Source organism: Crinia signifera, chromosome 2, assembly GCF_055691185.1.
Source record: "Crinia signifera chromosome 2, ASM5569118v1, whole genome shotgun sequence".
In the NCBI taxonomy this organism is placed as follows: domain Eukaryota; kingdom Metazoa; phylum Chordata; class Amphibia; order Anura; family Myobatrachidae; genus Crinia; species Crinia signifera.
The window spans coordinates 211,112,842-211,139,201 of NC_139218.1; the positions used below are offsets into that span (position 1 = coordinate 211,112,842).

At 42.3% G+C, this 26,360-nt stretch overlaps 1 protein-coding gene across 2 annotated transcripts in view; it reads right to left on the minus strand.

Annotated features, from left to right (window-relative positions):
- C2H1orf94 (chromosome 2 C1orf94 homolog) overlaps positions 1-26,360 on the minus strand; it is a 198,355-nt gene that overhangs the window by 36,437 nt on the left and 135,558 nt on the right. For both annotated transcript variants that reach the window (XM_083171145.1, XM_083171146.1), the window contains exon 4: positions 2,799-2,935. In XM_083171145.1, coding sequence (XP_083027271.1) covers positions 2,799-2,935 — 137 coding nt within the window. The remainder of the gene's footprint in view (positions 1-2,798; positions 2,936-26,360) is intronic.

Consider the following 26,360-nt stretch of genomic DNA (forward strand, 5'->3'; position numbering starts at 1 on the left):
ATATTTTTTTTTAGTACTGTGTTTACAGCAGACCCATCTTCAATGTAGTTTCTAAATGTATGTGGCCTTCACACATAACTCTGAACTTTTTATTATGTACAAATACAACAAACATTTGTGTATGTTATATATTAATTTTTTGTTTTATCCCTTCATTACAGACACTGAACAGCACCAGGAGGAGGTGGCAGTCCTCATGCGGGAGATCATGATCACCCTCCTGTACCTCCAGCTCATTTTTGGCCTTCTGGAGGCCCGCCTTTAATTTTTTTTTATCCCCCCCCCTTATTATTTTTGTAGAAAATAAAAGTTTCATGACAGTTCGAAATTGCCTGTGTTTTTACTAATAAATATGTTAGAGGGCTTGTAAGGGTAGGTACATACAGATGTGTACTGTAAGTTATACTTGTAATTTGAGGTGAGGGGTAATGATTGATGTGTGAATGTGTGTGTTTTTGAGTAAAATAACACATAGTGAAAATGCATGAATGTTTAATGTTGTTCGATTAAAACATCACACATAACATCAGGGTAGGTATACATGTTACACATTTTGGACAAAGTAATTACGGACATAATTTAGTACATATACAGAAACACCAACATAACTTGATTTAAAAGTAACAGCAATATGGGGACACATAGATAGTGATTAAAATGCCACATTAGAACATAACAAATATACATGTAATGTGGGTTCAAATGTAGTTTTATTAGGTCTTTATTAAGGTAGACAATTGAGTTAATAGAAAACAATAATTGAATAACAAATAGATTAATTAATCAATTGTCAGATTAGTAGTTGAGAGGCAAGATTTGCAGGTCCATATATGTGAAGGGTATGCCAGCGTGCACGGACGTACGCTCACTCTCACGAGCGGTGACAAAAGCTGAGTTTTCCATTGACAACAATAGGGAGCCGTCCGTGCAAGCTGGCGTACGCTCAGATCTCCGCAAGAAGTCGGTGGGAAGACGGACGAAAGACGTCCGTAAACGGCGCCGTACGCTCAGTTGTACGCCTGTTGTCGGAGTGCAAGGGCTGGGCCGTCCGCGTACGTTGCCGTACGCTCATTTGTACGCCACTCCCCTTCTACGGTATTTCTGCCCGTACGTAAGCGGCTGATTTGTGGGTGGACTTAACCTTAACGGCCGCGTACGGCTAGCGTGCGGTAATGGCGAACGTACGCACGTTTGTCCGCTCCGATCAGAATAATGCCCCTCGTCACAAGATCCAGGAAGCATCCAGCTGCTGGCAGCACGCTACCAGCGGTGATCAGGTAAGTATCAGGCAAGGATCAGGTCAGTATCACGACAGATTGGCACGGTGACCGCTCTGCACGCAATTCCAGACCGGAATGGCGTCTGCAGCGCAGTCACCGTTAGTTTAAATCACGCGCCAATGGTGACAGTTTAAAGTCATGACGTATATATACGTCATGTGTCGGGAAGTACATCCCGGCCATGACGTATATATACGTCAAATGTCGGGAAGGGGTTAATGTATGTATTGTTGTGATATATGTTTTTTAAATAAATTGTGAATTCCTTGTTTCACCCAAGCGCCCCACGTTCCTTTTTTGTTCTTGTGTAATTTTAGAGGCTAGCAACCCTCTAACGTGGTGGCTGCAGGGGGACAAGTTACACCCCTCTGGTCCCGAGCGCCAAAGACTACCTTCTAGTTTACATTTACTTGAGCAGTGATGGTGTTATTAATGCCAGAACCCAGCATTATACTTCATAGAATATTCTCATTTATGGTCAATATGCTGGCCAGATAGGGACGCGTTGCATGGTGGTCAGGCTGGGATGTATAGTGTACTGGTCAGACAGGAACACATAGACCAGAAGCACAAACCACACAACAGGACTGGCCTCATTACAGAGCACCCACAGCCAAACGCTGCTCACATCCCTGTGCCAATATGGATGGGGGGGGGGCTTTCAAGATTTTGCTATGGGGCCCTTATATTTCAAGTTACGCCCCTGAGGAAGGAGTGAGAGGTGCAGGGATGAAAGTGATAAGGAAAGGTGTAGGCGTGATTGAGGCAAGGAGGGAGTGAGATATGCAGGGGTGATAGAATGAAGGAGTGAGAGGTGAAGGTTTGAGAGAGGGAAGGATGAGTGAAAGATGCGCAAGAGAGGGAAGCATGGAATGAGAGGTGCAGGGGTGAGAGAGGGAAGTAGAAGTTTAAGGTTGATAGAGGGAAGGAGGGAGTGAGAGGTGCAGTGTTGAGAGAGGGAAGGACAGAGTCAGAGGTGCAGGTGTGATAAGTGTAGGTGCAGGTAGTGTAAGGTGCAGGTGTGAAAGAGGAAAGGAAGAAACAGTGTATGGTGCAGGGGTAAATGTGGTGAGAGATGGAGGGAGTGATAGATGCAGAGGTGAAAGTGAGGTGTAGGGTGTTAGAGCGAAGGAGGGAGAGAAAGGTGCAGGAGTGATAGTGGGAATCAGAAACTACAGGGCTAAAGAGGGATAAAGGATACAGGTGCTACAAAGGGTAATTAGAAAAGGAGGAAGTAAGAGTGCAGCAGGGGTAACGTTAAGGAAAGGGGAAATAAAAAGGATATGGGGAAAGGATGATGGACACAGGGATGGTAAAACACAGGTTGGATAACTTTTATTATTTAATATTGTTTCTTTTATATAATATAATGTTCAAAATTTATTTCACATGATCAAAATCCCTAAAGTTTCTGGAGTGCTAGATGCACCCAAATCCCCTTTCATTCTATAGCTTTTTCTAGATCACTGCATAATCACTGCAAATACTTTAGACATTGCTCAGAAACATCAGACTTACCTAACGTTACATGGGAAATATTGCAGCATATTCACTACTGTGCAGCTGTGCTGAATGTATGAATGGTAAATCATCATTGGAGGATACGGTACACAAAATCCAGGTGGAGCCTTTTGCTGATGGTTCATTGCCTGAAACTATAGAACAAATCAAATTAGATTAGATTTTCATTCCAAATTCTCATCATAAATGTTATGTCACCAAAAGCACTGAGAGCTTTTAGTTATAGATGTTATAGATGACATTGTAATGAAGGGCTCCAAGATGCTATGATATACCCTGTTCCCGAATGGTTCTCAAATGACCTTGTCCCAGATCTGCTTGGAATATTGTTTTGGGTACTTGTGTAGTTTGGCGACGCCCATCGCAACGCATACCATAAGGAATACGATGGTATGCGATGCGACGCGATATTGTACAATGCCATACAATTTTAAAATTGTATGACATTGTATATGGCATACAATGCCATACAATGCGATGCGATTAAACATTGTATAAGCACCCTAATGGGTGCTTACAATGTTAAATGCACCCCCCCGCCACCCCCCCCACTATAAACGTGAACCCGAAGCGTGGCGAGCGCAGCGAGCCCGCGTGGGGCGGCGGTACACGTCCTCCGACCTTTTCATACCCCCACTATCCACGTCGGCGTGGAGTTGAGAAAAGAAAGTGTGGCGAGCACAGCGAGCCACCGAGCCCGAAGTGTGGCGAGCGGACGCGGATACCTGTGAAGGCCGCGAGGGGACTCCGATACCTGTGAAGGTATCCGCGTCCCCTCGCGGGGCTTGCTGCGCACTCCAACGCTTCGGGCTCGGTGGGTCGCTGCGCTCGCCACACTTTCTATTCTCAACTCCACGCCGACGTGGATAGTGGGGGTATGAAAAGGTCGGAGGACGCGTACCACCGCCCCTCGCAGGCTCGCTGCGCTCGCCACGCTTCGGGTTCACGTTTATAGTGGGGGGGGGGTGGCGTGGGGGTGCATTTAACATTGTAAGCATCCATTACGGTGCTTAAAAGCACCCTTTAGGGTGCTTATACAATCTTTCATCGTATAGGGGGCAAAAATTGCGTTGCATCGCATCGCATGCCATCGGGTGCATGGCATGCGATGCGATGCGATTAAAACATCGTGCGATGGAAATCGGGGGCGCCGCCAAAATACACAAGTACCTTGTTTTGTAATTTTGTTGTCTTTGATTGTAAATGTACTAACTACACTATGGGGTAGTTTGGCAGAGATAGATATATGTATGCTGCAATAATTTGATACACCTTAACTTCAGGGGTTATCCACAATTCATGTGTTATGTGAAAAAAGTTGTTTACTTCAGAAGAAACTTTATGGATATTGCATAGGTGTGAATGTAATCAATTATTTTCAGTTTTTTTTCCTAAAAAAGTGTGAACAATTGCTGTATTACATTGTTTTGGCACATTATTGGGTACTTGTTTCCTATCTGGGCACCCGCTAAGTTAATTGCGCACCATGCTATTCTCCGTAGAGAAATCTGATCGCATCGCATCGTACACATACACGATATTGAACGATGCGATGCGATGCGATCCGATTCGATTTCCCATAGGAAACAATGTTAAATGGATCAATTTACCCAAATCAGCATAGGGAAGAATGGTAAATGGGCCAGAAACACCAAAAAAACCCACAGAGCAGTGGAATGTCCCCCCAAAAGTAGTTGACGCCACCCCGCCATCAACGTGAACCCGAAGCGTGGCGAGCGCAGCGAGCCCGCGAGGGGCCGCGGTACGCGTCCTCCGACCTTTTCATGCCCTACTATCCACTAGGGCGTGGAGTGAGAATAGAATAGTGTGGCGAGCGCAGCGAGCCACCGAGCCCGAAGCGTGGCGAGCGCAGCGAGCCCCGCGCGGGGACGCGGATACCTTCACAGGTAAACGCGTCCCTTCCCGGGCTTCCCAGGTGTCCGCGTCGCCATGGACACCTGGGAAGCCCGCGAGGGGACGCGTATAACTGTGAAGGTATCCGCATCCCCTCGCGGGGCTCGCTGCGCTCGCCACGCTTCGGGCTCGGTGGCTCGCTGCGCTCGCCACACTATTCTATTCTCACTCCACGCCCTAGTGGATAGTAGGGCATGAAAAGGTCGGAGGACGCGTTCACGTTGATGGCGGGGTGGCGTCAACTACTTTTGGGGGGACATTTCAATGTTCAGGGGTGTTTTTGGCCCATTTACTATTGTTCCTATTATAATTTGGCTAAATTGAGCCATTTCACATTGTTTCCTATGGGAAATCGAATCGGATCGCATCGCATCGTTCAATATCGTGTATGTGTACGATGCAATGCGATCCGATTTCAATACGGTGCCGTACGTAGAAAACCTGGGCGCCCAGATAGGAAACAAGTACCCATTATTGTGTATTTTGTGTTGAGAAATGGAAATATATTTTGTATAAATCATGGCTCCATAGGATAATGCAACTGGGTCATAATTGTCATAATTGTGACAAAGTTGTGAGTAATTAGATGTACTGATTTCAGACAGTTCTCTTGCACCAAGTATAGACTGCTCGCTGATAGTGATGATAGCTACTGTATATTCACACAGGGATTGAATAGGATGGTGTGGATGCATAGATGCATGCATCTCTGAGTACAGAGGTTGAAACACAGTTATAGCCAAGCATGCAACTTGGTCACAGAAGGTGTGGATGAATTTGGCCACAGAAGATGTGGATGAATTCGGTGTGATTCTGAAACACAGCACAAGTAATCATGTGATTGCAACATAGTCTTTTTGTACGATAACTCTATATTCAGTGCTTGCTGTTCTGCACCTAAAAACATTGCTTCTTCTTCTTCCACTTGATCATCATCGTCATGTTGATCTAATTTAAGGGGTGTGCACACGGTGTGATTGCCTTGCTATTCAATTCTAATTCGATTGATTCACACGGCAAGGCAAACGCATTCAATTTGGACTATATAGTACATTATCTGTAGAGTCTATTTTTCTATTAGATTTCGATGCCATGGGGCCACGCATTGGGACTGAATCAAAATGAAATGCATTTGATTTCTGTTGGATTTCGATTTGATTTCGATTCAGTTTTGCTTACATAAGCAAAATCGAATAGAAAAATAGAGCACATTAAACTGCATATATGGGGCATTACTTAAATGTTTCTTTATATTTGCACATAAGAAACATTTATGAAGGTAAGATTTTACACTTCACAGCGCATCCTTATACTATACAGATCAAGCAAATGTTAGTGAACCTAAAGGCAAGATCCAAAACCACAGAGGCACAAGAGCCATATATATCGCAATCTGCAACATTCTAAATAAATCATGGTGCCAGGTTTATCTAAATAAACCATGTACTATCTATCCGTTCTGTTTGATGTGTATATTTATGCATCCTAGTGTGTATTATACCGGTTCATCTTCAAACTTAGATTTTGATTTAGTGGTGTCTGTATGTTAATATCATGGCTCATTAGCACCTTACTTTATGTCCACTTTTAGCAGAGAGAATCCACTAATGTGCTTTCAAAAACACACTATCGACTGACCATTGCCTTTCCAAAACACACTGGACATTGCACCTGCATCTTGAAGTGTCTGAGGAATCGTGGTCACCAATATCAGCAAAACTGCATCTTTAGATGTAGTCCTTGACACATCCTGTCTGTTAACCACACTTCCAATTAACACCCAGACTCAACAATGGAAATTGGTGATTCCAAATTCCAAATTTGATCTATGTCACCTGGCAGCAACCATCAAGATGTATACGTAGAGTGAGAACATTGGATGCTTTCATCTCATACTATGTTTGCATCCAACTCAGAATTACCCCTCAACATGTATTATAATTTGCAGTATGGAAGGTGAGTTATGTATTGCACAGTTTATAAGGTCACCACTAACCTTGGCAACCACTAATAATGTGTAACAGATTCCATAATATGTAAGAAATGCCGTTCAGTGGCACACTGAACAGCATTTCTTACATATTTTGGAATCTGTTACACATTATGGTTACCCTTTAATATTGATATATCTGCAATCTCTCCAATTTGAGGACATTTAGTTATATTGTACAACAACATTAATCTATTTAGAATATAATGTGAATATTATTTACTATACTATTGCATCTATTATAGAGTAGTGAGGGAACACAGTAGCATGGATTTAGGTTCATATTCACATAAATGACATTATGATGTCACAATTACTATTAATTTCCTAAATTACTGTCTATATCTCCTAATACCAATTGACCAACACAAAAAAAAAAGAAAAACATTTGTCATCATTCTATTTATGGTGTTTTTAAAACATATTGTATACTTTAAATAATAAACTATTAGGAGTTTTGATTAAAGTATATTGTACAAGTCCCTAAAGTCATATGACTTCATTATATTTTAACAATACTTAATTTGAATAGAATAGTACAGTAATTAAAAGGAAGTACATTACTAATTAAAACCTAAATCTTCAGAGGCAAAGAAGATTCATGGAAATGAGTTGGGGAACTGGCTAAAGAGATTTCAAACTCCTGCTCTACTTAAACAGAGGAGGTAGAGGACTTTCTTTCCAGTGGATATACTGTAGCACTGACACTGCACAAAAATAAAATATATTTTTTTAAACAGGTTTATGCTTAGTGGTACTGCATATGCCTAGCTTATTTATTGCAAAACATAATGTATATACTGTTAATATGTAAATATGTTAATCACAGACTTATTAATCATTTTCCTGTTGGCAAGTCTTGAAAGAATTTACACATCTGTGTACATTGGCTCTTTAAACTGTATGGATCTGTCCATTGAGCGACTTTGTTTCAAATAGGATTGGTTTAAAAGATATTATGTACAACTAGGACTGAAATGATTAATTTTCAGAGCACTGAACCTCACAATATTTGTGAATGATTGCTAGCCTGACAAGGACTTTAATGGCAGGTACCATTGTTTTATCATGCTATGAATCGCAGTGTAATTCAGTTTGGCATGCTGCACTTAGTGTAATAAAGATGCTTCAATGACACTGAGCTGTTCAGTATATAATGATGTTTACAGCAAACTATGTACTGTCAGGTCTGTGAGGAGCTTCTAATGCATTAAATAGGAGTGTACAGAAATGAGGTGTCTGACAACAGATAAACATAATATAACTACTCCTTTTACCAATATAAATACTAACCATAATACTGCTCATTTTTCTCTGTAAGTACTCTAAAATGTCTGTTGGAGTAATTACTCAATATAAATTCCTCTTCGGAGCAAAGGAAAGAGGGACAATACACAATGTGTATTACTTGGATAGTATCTGAGCCATCTTTCAAATCAGGAGTGCTAGCATGAAACTAAATGTCGTTGATGCTGTTGGGTCACTTCGGGGTTAATTTAATAAGATACGATGGTCACTTCGGCATCATGCATCGATGCATTTTTTATGTATCAGTAAGAATTATTGTTATACATTATTTAGTAAGACCTTCTACTCTACCTTGGGGTTTCTCACATCCACCGGTAGTCTAAGGGCTGTTTCACACGGTCCAGCTGAAACTGGGCGGAAAAGCAATGCTGTACACAGTAGTTAACAATGGACAGCATGCTGACCATTGTAAACTCCTGTGTACAGCACAGCTTCTTGGCCGTGCAGGGTTTCGCCGCCCGGCGTCCGCAGGAGCATGTGAAAAAGCCATAAAACTACTTGCAAAAGGTTAAAGTGCATTATACATGCATAGCCAACATCCGCACATGTGCACAGTTTTTAAACCCAATGGGGTTACCGTATATACTCGAGTATAAGTCGACCCGAATATAAGCCGAGGCACCTAATTATTTTTTTCCAAAATATGTTTTATTGATCCTCACAAGTCATAATGGGTACATACAATAGAGTTAGCACAAAGGCATCTAGTGAGGAACAATCCACCATTTTCAAATTTTCCATAACATACTGTATATGAACAATGGAAAGAACACAACATGGTAACTCTAGTAGTTATACAATATCGGATATAATATTGGTGTAGGAATGATAAAGGTGTGTATTGAGCCAATAGTATCCCCAATCATTGAAAAAGGGGTTACCAAAGACAATCAACAGTAGTAAATACAATCATAAAAAGAAAAAAGGAAAGGAGACAAAAAAAAAAAAGAGGCACCTAATTTTACAACAAAAAAACTGGTAAAACTTATTGACTCAAGTGGGACCCTCACTCGAGTATAAGTCGAGGGGGGCTTTTTCAGCATAAAAATTTTTCTGAAAAAGTAGGCTTATACTCGAGTATATATGGTACATGGAATCCTCTGCGATTTGGTGGTTGCTGGATCCCAATGCTGAGGTTTGTTCAGCTGAGACTGAGGTATAATTAAGTCCACCCTAAGGCTTATTAAATTGTGTCAATCCTTTGTCCCCAAAGAGTTCTAGTGGCAGAAGAAACTTGCAGTGGTGGCGGCTACAGAGGTGAGGCTGTGGAGCAGTAAAAAAAAAAATATAGGGGAGCCACTCCAAATGCTGCCAAACATCCAACCATATCTGAGGTTTGATCTGCAATGAAGCCTCACCTTTGGGACTGCCACAAAAGCCCCATTCACACTAGAAGATTCGGAGTGCCGGCATTGGCAAGTGTATACACACTTGTCAATGCCAGCATGGAGAGGTGTCCAGGGGAGTGGGGTCCATAACTGCAGCATGACTGTTGTTAACGAGGACTTCCCCCGTCTGTAGATGCAGGATAAGGGAGGCGGTCATTAGCGATGTGCAGGAACACGCATCTTTATTTGAAATGTTGGTACTTATGTAGTATCTGGGCTGCCGATTTTGTGATTGTATGCCTTACCTTAAGGCATACAATCAGATGCGATGCGATGCGATTCGATGCGATTTTGCATAGGATTCAATGTTAAGAAGGTCCTGTTCATTTCCCCACTATCCAAGTGGGCATAGAGTTGATTTTATATAGCGTGGCGAGCGCAGCGAGCCACCGAGCCCGAAGCGTGGCGAGCGAAGCGAGCCCCGCGAGGGAACGCATATTTCTTAAAAAGTATTGGTACTTATGTAATATCTGGACTCCCGTTTTTCTTATGAGACCGCGTCCCCTCGCGGGGCTCGCTGCGCTCACCACGCTTCGGGCACGGTGGCTCGCTGCGCTCGCCACACTATATAAAATCAACTCCATGCGTAGTTGGATAGTAGGGGTATGAAAAAATGGGGTGCATTTAACATGGGAGTCCAGATAATACATAAGTACCAAAGTATTCTATGTCCCCTCGCGGGGCTCGCTACGCTCGCCGCGCTTCGGGCTCGGTGGCTCGCTACGCTCGCCACAGGTTTATATCCAACTCCATGCCCACTTGGATAGTGGGGAAAGGAAAAGGACCCCTTTTTCCCATTGAATTATATGTTAAAATGGACTCGGACCATTTTAACATTGAATCCTATGGAAAAATCTTGACCATCGCATCGCATACGATTTGGTCGCATGCGATGCAATACGATGCGATGCGATCCGATCCGATTTCTAAATCGGACGCCCAGATACTACATAAGTACCGAAATGTTATATTGTAATATTTTCTCCTTAACATTTGAAACAGCAGAAGGTTGAACTTCTCTTGCTAATATTTTAACCAATCACATTCATGTAAATTATTACTGTGCAAGTCATGTATCCTTCAGTCATTTTCTGGACAAAGATTGCAGAGTTCTTTATCTTCATTTGTGAGAAATTTCTGCATCATTCCCATCAAAATAGCTTTTTTGGATTATTAAGTTCTCTTTCCCTGGGATGGAATTTTGGTGACAGGTTGCTGAATTTCATTATAACATTCATTTCCAGTGACTTAAGATTGTTGTCAACACACAAACACATTTTCTGTCTCGAACATATTTCCTTTTCTTTCAGTAAAAATGATTAAATAATTTGTATAACAGTATCTAGATATTACACAGACATTGACTTTCTTTGATATGCAGCACTGGCGATAAATACAAATAAGATAAAAAGGTTGTTCTGCCCCAGAAGTAAAGGGGCATAGACACGTTGCAATATTTGCCTAAGTGATCTGTCTAGATCGCTTAAAAATTAAGCACAAATCAATCCATGTGTACACCCCATATCGATGGTGACGGCCGCTCCTGCGCATCACTGGCACTTGCTCAGATATATGGCTAAGATCGCTTAGCAGGGTTTTTTTTTTTCTTAGCACAAAAGGCATAGCACACATACTGTAGCTATGTGTTTATGGGCAATCTAGTCAATGGGAAGTTCAAGAGAAATCGCCTACCATAAATCTCTTACCACACATTTACATTTACTGTGTACAGGTCGGGTATCCCGTATCCGGGCATCCCGTATCCGAATTATTCCAAAAACGTGGTTTTTTGGAATAATTCAATTCCCCCCCCCCCCCCTAACCCTCTTTTAATACTTACCAAGTCCTCCGGCGTCCACGGCAGGCCTTCAGCATCCTCTCCGGCGTCTCCAGCGGTCCCAGGAGTGCTTTGCGCGAGTGCACGCGCCGGTGATGTCACCGGCGCGCCTGGGAACTTGCGCAAAGCACTCCTGGGACCGCTGGAGACGCCGGAGACGGTGCTGGTGGCCTGCCGTGGACGCCGGAGGACTCCATGGACGCCGAGGGACCATCGGGGACCCACCAGGGGCAGATAAGTATGACTAAAAAAAAATTATTCCAAAAACCGGAATATTCCCTTATCCGGAATGCTCGTGGTCCCGAGCATTTCGGATAAGAGATACTCAACCTGTATTTCTACAACTAGATGGTTAAGTTAATGACACTAATGACATGTTTAAAAAAAAATCTGTTTTGTAGAAGCCAGTGCATTTAAAGAAATAAACTACAGTAGGTGTTATCGAAAAAATATAGAAATTGTCATAACAAAAACACAAGCTGCACCCGCACTATTGCAGCATCCAATGTGATTGTGTGATTATAACATTAATTAATTTGTAAATAGTTCTAGTCTTGCACCATGGAAATACCAAGTATGATCAGTTTGTTGCTTTTTAATGTTCAACAACAGGAAAACTTGACTTAAATTATTCTTGAGATATTGACTTCCAAATTATTAGTATCATTAGGACCCTTTGTTATATATATATATATATATATATATATATATATATATACATATATATATATATATATATATATATATATATATATATATATATATACAACGTGTTCGGCGGCACTCAGGAATAAATCACACAAGGCGCAAGTAATGCAACGTTTCGATGTATTGTATATTCACATCGTCTTCAGGCAATCACAAAACATACTATCAAAAATCTCACCTTTATACCCCACACCACAGTTAATCCGCGCAAAGGCACAAGGAAAGAGGACGCGGTCGTGGCAGTGGCAAGCGGGGGAGACCACCCCTACCCAGGAACCAATAATTAATTTATCTTCCAGAGTCCTTACGCCTGATGAGTCACAGGTGCTTGGTCGTGGACTCTCGTTTGTACCAACATGTCACTTTAAGCCATTCGACTGGGAAGTGGAGAAGTACCGGCTCAATCGTCAGCTCAGGCTGCATGAACATTTCCACAAGTCCCCTTCCAAACAACAGGACAGTGTCATTCCCCCTGCTTTGCGTAAGTTACTACCATTCTACTTTTGAACCCTTTTCTAATAATACATCCATTAAGACTTTCAGCAGGATGTTGGACTCTGAGGTTCATAATATTGTGTCTGGTTCCACTTCTAAGGTTTATTCAAATTTATCTAATAAAGAAATGCTAGCATTATGTGCCCTATCGTGTTATAATGATATTGTCATACGCCCCGCCGACAAAGGCGGGGCGATCGTCATTCAGGACGTAGGTGACTATAAGAATGAAATATTACGCCAATTGGCTGACATTACTGTGTATCATAAATTGAATCATGACCCCACTTTATCTTTCAAGAAGGCTCTTGTGCAGAGACTCACAGCAGCGGTGATGGAGGGCCATATCAAACAGGACTTGGCAGACGCCTTGGTTCCTGCATGCCCAGTTGTGCCCCTTATTTATTCTCTCCCAAAGGTTCACAAAAACCTTGAACATCCTCCTGGGCGCCCCATCATCGCTACACGAGGGTCTTTGTTTCAAAATTGTGCAGTATATATTGACACTTTGTTACAGCCCTGCATAGTGGACTATCAGCACGATTTAATTGACACCACGTCTTTTTTGAACAAACTATCGACTGTGGTCGACATACCTGCTGATTGTTTACTGTGCAGTATTGACATTAGCAGTCTTTACACTGTGATCCCTAATGATGATGGGATTGGTGCTGTGGCACAGCTGATTACGCATCATACAGCTTATAATGGACCTAATGTCTCTCTTATCTGTGATCTGTTACGCATGATTTTGACGTGTAATTACTTTCTTTTTGACAAGTGCTTTTATCTGCAGGTGTCTGGCTGTGCGATGGGGTCCAATGTGGCCCCATCATACGCCAACGCCTACATGATGCGCACTGAGCAGGAAATTTTTTTTAAAAATCCATTGGCGGTGGGTCATGTGAAATTTTTTGTTCGATACATCGACGATGTATTCCTGCTGTGGACTGGCGGCAGGGATGCATTTGTGAGATTTATCGATGGCCATAATTCATCTAATAGCCCCATTAAACTCACCTATTGCATTGACGAACATACTGTTAACTATCTTGATGTTGCAGTGACTTTCGATGGTTGCGGTTTCCAGACCTCTCTATTTCAAAAAAAGTCTGATCGTAACACTATTTTACATTCCACCAGTTTTCACCCTAGACCCCTCAAGAATGGGTTGCCATATTCCCAGTTTTTGAGAGCCCGCCGCATTTGTAGCACTGACATTGAGGCAACCAGACAGATCGATCTAATGTATGAGAAATTTTTAGTTCGTGGGTATGCTGTCGACCTTCTTATGTCAGCTAAAAATAAGGCATTGGCCATTCCCCGTCATCAACTGTTGACAAAGAGGGTCAAACAGACTAATTCCAGCAAACTCCCGTGGGTCAATCACTTTAACATCGCTAGCCCTGATATAGGGGGTGTGAGTAAAAAACTTTGGCCCATAGTTCAGTCTGATGTTGACCTGGGATTAAACACCACTAAAATCATGCCGTGCTACACCCGCGGACGCAATATCCGTGATTGGGTGATGCATGCAGATGTTGCACAGAGCAGCAGTGCGTTTGGTGCTTCAACTTCTTTTTTAGCTCTCAGAAAGGGGTGTTTTCGCTGTTTAAACTGTATTACTTGCCGCTCATTGGTGGTTGGCGACAGCTTTTGCCATCCATACAGTGGCAAACGTTTTTTGGTCAGACATAGAGTCACCTGTACCACCAATTACATTGTTTATTTTATCACCTGCCCGTGTGGCTTAAGCTATGTCAGGAAAACTGATTGTACTTTGCGTGTACTGGGCATTAAACATGGAGGGATATTCTGTACACTCTACAGGAAAGACAGGGAAAATAGAAGGGGCGGGAGTGTGTGCCTATATGTAAATAATAACTTAACATCATGTGAGAAAAATATGAGCACAGACCTAGAAGAAGACAACTCGGAGACAGTGTGGGCAGAGATAACCAACAATAATAAAAAAAACAAAAACTAAATTATAATAGGGGTATGCTATAAACCACCAAATATAAACGAAAGGGAAGAGTCTCTTCTTTTAAACCAAATCAAACAATCATCAAATCAGGGTCAGGTATTAAGGTACTCTTTACCTAGCACGGAGCCCACGATGTCCATCGCGGTCATCGGGTGTAAAAAATCGCGGGCATCACGGGCATCGCATGCACTACAGTAACGGGTGCGACGCGACCGACGCGATGCCCGCGATTTCCCATAGGGATCAATGTTAAATTTTTCAATGGACGCGATTTTTCAGTTCAATGCCTCAATGCCCGCGATTTTGCCATAGGAAACAATGTTAAATGGGCCACAGAGCCCAAATAGGCACCCTTAGCAGTGAAATGTCCCCCACAATTGTTAACGACACCCCACGATCCACGCGAACCCGAAGCGTGGCGAGCGCAGTGAGCCCGCGAGGGGCGGCGGTACGCGTCCTCCGACCTTTTCATACCCCCACTATCCACGTCGGCGTGGAGTTGAGAATAGAATAGTGTGGCGAGCGCAGCGAGCCCCGCGAGGGGATGCGGATACCTTCACAGGTAAACTCGTCCCTACGCGGGCTTCACAGGTATCCGCGTCCCCACGCGGGGCTCGCTGCGCTCGCCACGCTTCGGGCTCGGTGGCTCGCTGCGCTCGCCACACTATTCTATTCTCAACTCCACGCCGACGTGGATAGTGGGGGTATGAAAAGGTCGGAGGACGCGTACCGCCGCCCCTCGCGGCCTCGCTGCGCTCGCCACGCTTTGGGTTCGCGTGGATCGTGGGGTGTCGTTAACAATTGTGGGGGACATTTCACTGCTAATGGTGCCTATTTGGGCTCTGTGGCCCATTTAACATTGTTTCCTATGGCAAAATCGCGGGCATTGAGGCATTGAATTGAAAAATCGCGTCCATTGAAAAATTTAACATTGATCCCTATGGGAAATCGCGGGCATCGCGTCGGTCGCGTCGCACCCGTTACTTTAGTGCATGCGATGGACGCGATGCCTGCGATGGGCGCCGTCCTAGGTAAAGAGTACCGGTATTAATTATGGGGGATTTTCATTTACCCGACATTGATTGGGAAAACGAAACAGGTAAATCAACAAGAAGCAATGGGTTCTTAAGCTTACTTAAAGACCAGTTCTTTACACAAACAGTAGATACTCCAACTCGTGATGAGGCACTCTTGGACTTAGTATTAACAAATAACACAGACTTAGTTTCAAACACAAAAGTAATTGAACAATTAGGGAACAGTGATCACAATATGGTTTCACTGGAAATCAACTTCAGTAAATTACATAAAAAAGGATCTGCAAAAATACTAAACTTCAGAAAAGCAAACTTTGAATTATTCAGGGAAGCCCTAACAGGAATTGGGTGGGAAACGGTTATGGAGGGAAAAAATGCAGAGGAAATGTGGGATACTCTAAAAAAGGTGCTTGATTCACTAACTATTGAATACATTCCTAAAGTAAATAAAGGTAAATTCAATAAAAAAAAAGCCACCATGATTGGACAAAAAAGTAAGGTCAGCTATCAACAATAAAACCAGAGCATTTAAATTCTATAAAAATAACTTGAATGAGGAGGTGTTCGCAAAATACAAAGAATCAAACGAAACTTGTAAAGGGGTAATCAAAGCAGCTAAAATATTATACGAAGAGCGCATAGCCACTGAAAGCAAAACCAACCCAAAGAAGTTTTTTAAATACATAAATAGTAAACGTTTAATTAAGGAAAACATAGGCCCATTAACTGATACTAGTGGAAAAAGTGTTACTGAGGACAAGGGAAAAGCAAATCTGTTAAATGATTTCTTCTCATCAGTATTTACTAAGGGAGAGCAGACTGTGGAACGAACATTTACCACAAACGGGACAAATAAGCCAGATCTCATTGTGGATTTCACGCTGAAGGAAATAGTACTGAGGCTAAGCAAACTCAAAACAAATAAATCACCAGGGCCAGATGGGATTCATCCGAGGGTATTAATGGAATTAAAGTATGAACTAGCTACCCCCCTACATTATATCTTTAGAAAGTCACTATCGTCAGGTATAGTACCAAAAGATTGGAGAATAGCAGAGGTAGTGCCAATATTCAAAAAAGGAAAAAAGGAAGATCCCGTTAATTACAGACCCATTAGTTTAACATCAAATGTGGGTAAACTATTTGAAGGATTTTTAAGGGATGGTATCCAGGAATATTTAGACCATAACCGTCTACTCAGTACTAACCAACATGGGTTCGTGAAGAATCGTTCATGCCAAACTAATCTACTAGGGTTCTATGAAGAGGTTAGCAAAAACCTCGATAACGGAAATGCTGTAGATGTGATTTTCCTAGATTTCGCTAAAGCATTTGATACTGTCCCACACAAGAGATTGATTAATAAAATGGAGAACCTAGGATTGGGTGAAAATATCTGCAGATGGGTAGGGAATTGGCTATGTAATAGAGAACAAAGAGTGGTTGTGAATGGTGCCGAATCAGATACGATAACGGTACTAAGTGGAGTGCCCCAGAGTTTGGTTTTGGGGCCCATTCTGTTTAACATTTTTATTAATGATATTGGGATAGGGTTACTCAGCAATCTATCCATCTTTGCAGACGATACAAAACTTAGCAAAGTCATCAAATCATCAGAAGATGTCACCATGCTTCAATTGCAATTCTAGATGAGTGGGCAAAAAATGGAAGATGAGGTTCAATGTAGATAAATGTAAGGTTATGCACCTTGAGAGACACAACCAGTGTGCAAGTTACAACCTTAGAGGGGAGGAACTGGGTAATTCCATACTTGAAAAGGATCTAGGAGTCCAAATAGACAGCAAACTGGGATGTAGTGCCCATTGTAATGTAGCTACAAAAAAGGCCAACAAAATTCTGGCATGTATTAAGAGGGGAATGGAAACTAGGGACTCAAGGGTAATTATGCCACTGTATAAAGCATTGGTGAGACCTCACCTAAAGTACGGAGTGCAGTTCTGGGCCCCACACTATAAAAAGGACATCATAGAATTAGAAAAAAGTCCAAAGGCGAGCAACAAAGCTTATTAGGGGAATGGAGAATTTAAGCTACGGGGAGAGATTAAGCAATTTGGGACTATTTACATTAGAAAAGAGACGTTTAAGGGGGGACATGCTCAACATGTACAAGCATATCAAGGGCCAATATAAGGAACTGTCACACACCCTTTTTTCTACTAGTAAGGAATCTAGGACACGAGGGCATGAGTATAGATTAGAAGAAAAAAGATTTCATTCAGCTAGTAGAAAGAATTTCTTTACGGTCAGAACAGTCAAACTCTGGAACTCTCTTCCCAGAGAGGTGGTAACGGCTGGCTCATTAAATGAGTTCAAGGCAAAGTTGGAAAAATATTTACTGGATAAAAACATCCATGGGTACAAATAAGAAATATAATCTGTCTGTAAAATATCAGAACCTACCAAATCAGCAATGGATATCTATACCAGATTGAACTAGATGGACACAAGTCTTTTTTCGGCCTTACCTACTATGTAACTATGTAATATGCTCATGTTTTGAATAACAGGTAGTTTGCACAATTTAGTGTTTTTCCCTATGTTTAACTTATATACATTCCATGAAACATTGGGGGTTATTCAGACCTCATAGCACATTCATGGACGGGGCAATAATCAAATGAATGTGCATGCATTTGGCTCTTAGCATACATGCATGAGGCCATCATGTAATAAAATCCTGCACATTTTTTTAAATCATTGGCCATAGGCTATAGCTATTTTCTGGGAGCATCAAGTAAAACATAGGAGTTTGAAGGGAAGTCGTGTGATGTCTACTCCGGTCCCAACCAGCTCATGGCAGCCGCCAAATAGATCCTTGGCTAAGCACAGACTGCCTACAGTCTGGAACATGGATTTGCTGCTTATTGATGATCGGGGTAAATTTTCAGGCTTGCACAGGGCAGGATTTTCACTCTGGGTGGGCGGTGATTACCCAATCGAAGGTCTCTGCAAATTATCAGGGATCCAATCAGCTCTGAATAACTCCCATTGTTCTGGAGCCTGCAGTATATTAAGAAAATTGGAAATAATCCATGTGGAGAAAGGATTGATTGTCATGCTTATCTTTCCCTTGATGCAGTATTAGTAAGCATACAGCATTTTTATTTTAGCTAAAATAATAACTTTAAGCTTTCTAAGTTAGAAGCAGCAGCACATGTGAGCTGTCATGAGAGAGAGAGAGAGAGAGAGAGAGAGAGAGAGAGAGAGAGAGAGAGAGAGAGCAGTCTGCAACTGATTTACAGCAATTTCATGTATATTTTACATTGACCTAACATTAGACTTTTCCGTACTGAGCATATGCACCAGAACTGTACAACCGTATCTGCAGTTGAGTATGAATCTTAAGCTGGCCATACACCTGAACGACCTGCATGTGACCTGATACAGTATAGTATGCAGGTCCTAAGTGCGATTGAATGAGAAATCCGTATGTGTTTTAAAAGCACATACGATCCGATTACGATCACAGTGAATGCCGACAGATCAAACATGCAGCATATATGATCTAAGGGGCTGACCTCTCGACCCCCGGGAATGCGCATTGTAATGACATTCATTGCGATGTGCACAACATGTCAAAATCATGTGAATCGGCTAGACATTGTCTAGGTGTATGGCTAGCTTAAGACTTGTAACCTCAACTTAAGCCTAAAAGCAGAATGGGAACAGGATCATTTTAGTTTACAGTAAATTGGCGACATGTACTAAGATGGGATTTCTATTTAACAATGGATGTTGTTGTGGGCAACAATCAGATACTACAGTATATATTAACTTCTAGAAGGTTCTAAATATATAGTAGATTCTGATTCGTTGGCTGATGGTTGCCCATACCAACATCCCATGTAAAAAAGAACTCGCATCTTAGTAAATTTCCCCCAAAGTGAGTATACTGTATGTGTAAGTGTTGAACACACAAAAGAAATGTCGAGTTCAGTAGATATATAAAATAATAATGATGATGATGATTATGACGGCATTAGACAACATACCTGATTGGCTATTTACCTATTGACACTCTGGATGATAGTTATGCATTAATTTTTGCAGTAATATTATGTTAAGTTGCATCTATTTGCACTATCATTGGTAAGATGACCTACTGAAGAAAATGTTTCCTATTGAATTTACAAAGTAGTAAATAATGGGGATGTTTGCTTTCAGTTAAATGTTATATGTAAAATGCAGTTTTCCGTTTATTGATATTACATGGCATTTATACCAAACATTGACAAGTACTATCTCTATCCTGTTATTGGGCTGCCTAATATAGAAATACTTCTGTGTTTTGGTTTGGATGTCTGTTAGCCGATATGTATCTCTTACATTCATGGAACACATTTTTGTAATAGCATTTTTATCCATATGTTTAGCTCACAGAAATGGTCAAACTGTAATAGAAGCTTATAGTGAGGAACACTGGACAAAGGCTGCTGCTAGCTGGCTGACTGGCTAATATGTTAGACTCAGTTTTAAATGGATGTGTAACAGATTAATTGAAATCAAGATTGTTCTCTCTACTACGTGCATTAACCTATTTAATAGTGTAAATATTTAGACTCTGGCAGTCTTGTCATTCTGCTATTGGTATTGAACACAAATTAAACAGATTTTAAGAACAACTTCAAATTGGGGATGAAAAGATGCAATTAATACCCCGTTCTCACTGCAAGGCAAATTCCCGGGTCTAGCATGTCAACCCAGTAATTTGCCTTTTAGCACAGGTTTTTTTTTTCAGTGTGAACAGGTCAACCCGTGTCAAAATTCCTGGGTCTCCAACCCTGCTTTTTACCTGTGTTTGAGATCCGGGTATGCAGACACGGGTTGACCTGTTTACACTGCCAAAAAAGGCAAATTACCGGGTTTGCTTTAGCAGTGAGAACAGGGTCTGGCGCCGCCGCCCCCGGCATTAAAATGCTGGGTAAAAGCTGTGTTGTACACACTCGCAGTGTGAACATGGCATTAATGATCTGCTACAGGTGGTCATACCCTAGCATTCCCTAATCATTCAACTAGATAAATGGCAGCAACTTAGTGACAGTTTGGATGGATTTTATTTAAATGTACATTCCATCATTCTTAAACCTGGAAATTAAAAGCCCATTGTACCTCATTTCATTAAGATAATATTCCACCATTCAAGAGACAGAACGCTTCAATATAATACATTGTAGCGGCAATTCTTTGGGCATCTCTTTAAGCCCGTCCATATGTTATATCTTTGACATGTGTGTGCTATGGTGACTCATCATAAGTGTGATTATTCTTTTCAGTTCTCAAAAGCTGCTTCTATTTCTTTCCATCTGTGTCTGAAATAAAGACATTAGGATCAAGCATGGATGATAATATGCTGAAAATCATTGAGTACTGGTGAGTAAAGACCTTGTTCAACTAGATCAAGATACTTATCAGAATCAATTTTTTGGCCCCAGCAGCTAATGTCATTTTAGCCTATAGGATACACCCGGCGGCCAGGTCTTTTAAAGTTGCTGCAGCACTGTCTTGCACCCTGACTGTGGCTGCCATCTCTGTGAGGTTGAGAGGCAGCCGATGACAGGCAGTGGCAGCACTTCTGGGGTTAACACTGACACAGGCCCGGGGTGCTAATATATAAGAACTAGATTCTGATTGGTTGCTATGGGCAAAATATGGACAAAATCTCATCTTCAATATAACTTAGTAAATTTACCCCAGAGAGGCTGATTCTGAGCCCATTGCGAGTGTAAATGGATTAATCTCACAGATATTTCTTCATATTTCTTCATATTGCGCATGCCCCCCCCCCCCCCCCCCCCAAAAAAAAAAGCATTGATGCATGCACCGGATTAAACATACAGATGGAGCACCGCAGCCTGCGCCAGCACATGCAATCTGGCGATCAAGCAGGCTGGCTGATGGCAGCTCCATCCGTACACTCATACACAAAGTTTGCTAATGGCAAAATCACCACCTTAGTTGCCCAGCCATGGCAAACTGCCATGACAATATGCTCGACTTTACAATAGATTTTCTACTGGCATCAAATGCCCTTAAAAAAGCCTTATACAAATGCACAGTTTCTGCACTATATATATTCTAACCATACCTGATATGGTCATGGTAATTTCTTGATAAAGGTAGTAAATGCAACTAATGAAATTGATGCATTCCGTTAAATAGGTGCAAAGTATTTAATGATGAACCAGTACAGTACGTCCAAAATTAGAAGGTATAGACTCCTCCTTTTTATGTTCCTGAAGTGTGTTTTCAGGCTCAGTGGTTAAGTCTCGGAGTGTATGCTAACCTTTCCATACTCTGTTGCGTTCTGATATTTTAGAAGCCTGAAAATCAGGAATATAATAAACTTCCTAGGAATTTGCTGTGAAGCATAACCTTTATGAATTGTTTGGCATTTATAGAGCAATTTGAAAGAAGTGAAAAATAGCTTTGGTGTTAGTGATACAAAACAATTTTCAAAAAGCGACAATGATACACTACCAGCATTCACAAACATATGCGTACACTGGACTAGTAAAACATCAGTTGGACTTTTAAGTGTCAGGAAAATAAATGTTCAGTGTTCAATATAACAATATCCACACTTTTGTTGAAGGTTGTCCTTCTGCTTAAAATCTTTACTATTGTAAATCCAAGACTAGTTCTCAAACATGGAAACACTTCATGCAAAATCATAATTAAATGTTTTTAATACATATAACCATGCATTATTCTTTATTAGTGACATGCAATTGTTTTGTTTCTTAAAGCAGTTTTCATCAAAGCATTTTGAGAAATAATGTAGAGAGATATAAAGCATATTTGCCTAAAAAGAATGTCACTGAGATTGTGTATTTGACACCTAGAAGCATGGTCATGCGCTACTACATCTGAGAGGTCTGTCATAAAATGACTTACATCCAAATGTAGATGAGCCCCAAAGCAGTTAGTACGATCTACTGTACGTATTGAAGAAGACACTGATACAGTACGTGACACATACCTCCCAACATGACCCTCTCCAGGAGGGACACAATGCTCTGCTCATTGACATCCCACTTGATGTCTGATTAACATGACCTGTGTTGAAACACCTTTCTTATCAATTACCCTGTTTAACACAGGTGCTGCCAATCATAAATTAAGAGGAAAGTCCAGGAGCAGAGCGTTGTGTCCCTCCTGGAGAGGGTCATGTTGGGAGATATAGCGGGAAATTTACTAAGGTAAAATCATATAAAAAATTGCATTCGTACAGCAAAATACGATTTTTTTATGCGTATTCGTATTATCAGTATTTATTATCCTTAAAATACGATGATGTGTTTTCGTATTCATGGTGTATACATAGCGTATTCAAATTCTTGAATACGAATACGAATGAATAACACATCGATAGAATACGCCTATTTTTAACATGAAAACAATGTACTTTAGTCATTTACTAACAATTCGTATTTGTAAAAAATACGAATAAGGAATCACAAACGCATATAAATCATAAAAAAATACGTCAAAAACATACACCTTGATTTGGAAGTGTATTTCACATCTTAGAATTTGACACACGAGGAAAAAATCAGAAAATAACCCCCAGCTGATCAAAATCACAAAAGCACACATACACATTTCTCAGCTTCAAACATGGCACAAGGTGTGCATTCACAGACCATTTCAGTGTGGGCTATGAGATACCTGGGCCGAGATTTAATGGAATGTGAAAAAAAATAGCATTTTCCGAAATCGCACCACATTGCACTTTTTTAATTGTGTACGCTAATTTGCATATTTAATGAGATGTGAATTTGTGGCAAAAAGCTGCAATATGGTTTGTTTTTAGTTATGAAATTGTGCGATTTTTAGTCCTGAAATCATGCAAATTTGAGGACGTGGGGTTTTGTGTAAAAAAAGGTTATAAAGAAAATGGCATGGGGTCCCTTCTCCTGAGCATAACCAGCCCCAGGCTCAATAAGCTGGACCTGGTTCCAAATATACGGGGGACAAAAAGTGTAGGGGTTCCCCCTATTTTGGGAACCATGCCTGGACCTGGGGCTTGTTTTAAAAAATCAGCGGAGCAGCTCCAGCATCTGGAGCACTAAAGGCCGGCTGGTAACTATAGTCCCCCCCCCCCCCTCCCCCTGTAAAGGAAATATATGAAAAAAACACAGACACAGGTTTCTTTCTTCACCCAAAGCCCCCCCCCCCCCCCCCCCCACCTCAGGGCTTCTGAGGCTTCCTTACCTGGGGGTGGCAGCCTTTTAAGCTCTTTTGCATGGCCGCTGCCTCCCCAGGGCTTCAGGAACCTCATCTGTGTTTATCACCTGGTGGCGGCAGCCTTTTAAGCTCTTTGTATGGCCACTGCCTCCCAGGACTTGGTCTTCAGCAGCTCTTCTCTGCTCCTCCTCCACTGACAGAATGCCTGCCCCCTGTCTCGAGCTGGCTATTATCGCCAGCTCAAGGGGGTGGTGCGATGACGCAGCAAGGCATGATTGGCTGGAGCCAGTTTTATTTTTTATTTTCCCCGCCACCACCACTGCCAATGAGGACACAGATCACCGCCGATGGCGTCACTAATAACCGCTGCCACCAATGGGGACATGGACCACCGCTACCTCTACAGCAAAAAGGTCGACAACCATTAGGTCGACACCATTAGGTCGACAAACAAGAAGGTCGACATGCAAAAATGTCGACATGTTAAAAGGTCAACATGCAAAATGATCAACATTCAAAAGGTCGGCATGGGGTTTTTCACGTTTTTTTGAGCCATCATGTGCCGACAGGCGGTATTTCATGCCCTAGCATCCATTAGGGCGTAGTGGTAGAATAAAATAGTGTGCCAAGCGTACCGAGGCACCGTGTCCGAAGCATTGCGAGCACAGCGAGCAATGCAAGGGGATGCGGTGCACTTTAAACTGTGTCCATGTTTTGATTGCTTTTAATATCTATATTATTAAATGTGTTTCTGTTTAAATTATAATACCATTGGCACCTCAGTTGCTTATTTTATACCTATTTCTTGTCAAAATTGTTTATAAGATTTTAGCGCAGTGTACGCCTTTTTTTCTTGATTTTTCGCTGTAGACCCCTTGTCCCAGTTCCGTCCCTCTTCCCTTTTCACCACACTGAGGTACAACTGCATTGTGTACACACATACATAATTTGTATGTGTTGTACATGTAATGTGGTCGCCACATCATCCTGCTGAACCGCAGCATGTTGCGGTCGGATCCAGTGGTTGCGGTTCAGCAGCATATGTGTAGACAGCCAAATTGGCCTACATACAGGGCTAGATTTTACACGGGCCTATGGGCGGCACCTGCCGGGCGGGCGGAAAACCATACCCACTGTTTGAGATTCGCCGGAAAGGAGTGGGGGGGGGTCACAAATGGAAGGGAGGGAAGGGCAGGCTCTGGCTCCCCCGCTCAGCCTTCTACTCACCTATCCTGTTCCTCTCCTGCCAGTCATCACTTGTATGTTCCTGAGAGCTCCCTGTCTGTGTCCTGTCCCCACAGCTGCTGCAGTGCCGGGTAAGCTGTTTTTCATGACTGCTGTGCCTGCAGCCAGCCCTAAGCAGCGCAGGAGAATGCTAGGGGGTACGCACTCCATTAGTCTGAAAGTTCCCCTGACCAGTGGCTGCAGCGGGGGTCTGCGGTTGTACATGGTGTCCGGTGAGTGGGAGAGCAGGGCACGGAGAGGCAGCCCTTCCCACTGCCTGACAAGACAGAGCACCCTGTGCCTAGTCCTGGTCGGGGGTGGCTGTGCCGGGGGTGCTCCACAGAGTGAGGCTCAGGGTTTGGGTACACAGACCCCGCTCCGCTTTATCTTCCAACCTCAAACTCCCCATCGGACAGATGAGCACACAGCTTATCACAAGGGAGGAGGAGGGGGGTGCAGGGGATGTTGGCTCATGGGCGTGCAGTGACCATCAGGAATGCTGGCGGCTGTGTCAGCTTCTATCTCCCTCTCTCTGTGGGAGAGGGCGCAAAAAAGAGTGGTGCCTAGGGGCGGACAGACATTTAAATCTGCCCCTGTCAACATATGCAGGCTTTAAAAGGGACCTGTTAAAACGCTATGTGTAGATGCAGCCTAAAGGGCCCTGAGAAACTTTATTTAAAATATATCATTGGGGCAAATGTGTAATACCAGTCAATCAGCTCCTAACTGTCATGTTACAGACTGTTTTTGAGAAATGTCAGGAACTGAATGGCTGGCATTTTATTACTCTTTATCACCAGAGCTGGTTCTAGCCTAAATGACGCCCTAGGCAAGATTTGGGCTGGTGTCCCCTAGCACCGCCACTAGTTCCGCCTCTGACCCTGCTCCTCTTTTCCAGCACCATCAACCCTCATCATAGCAGTCATCATTTTGGTGCTCCTACCCGCAATATTTTAAATAGAAACAGTGCACACATTCGGTGCACAGCCCAAACAGGGGTGTGTTCTTGCTGGGAAGGGGCATGGCCACACAATAGTACCCCCTCAATTATGCCATACAGTAGTGCAACTTTATTCACATTATATCATGCGATGGTGCCCCTTATTCATATTACATCACACGGTAGTACCACTTTACCTTATATACATTACTCCTCACATTATTCACGTTATACCCTTAGAAAAAAATCCTGAGAAAATATTGTATTTTAAGCACCTCCATGGCCACACTGCAACCCAGTACAAAGCAGTGTGTGCTGGGCAGAGGAGAAGAGCTGCAGCTGCTGTCACTTAAGGGGAGGGGGCCCGGGGCCCCCACTGGGCCCTTACGTCAGACTTTGGCCCAGGAAATTTGTACCCCCTACCTCTTTCTCTCGGGAACCCCTGATAATACGACACAGTAATGCCCCTTACACATGACACACATTATTAATGTCCTTATAAACATAATGCCTCTTACACATA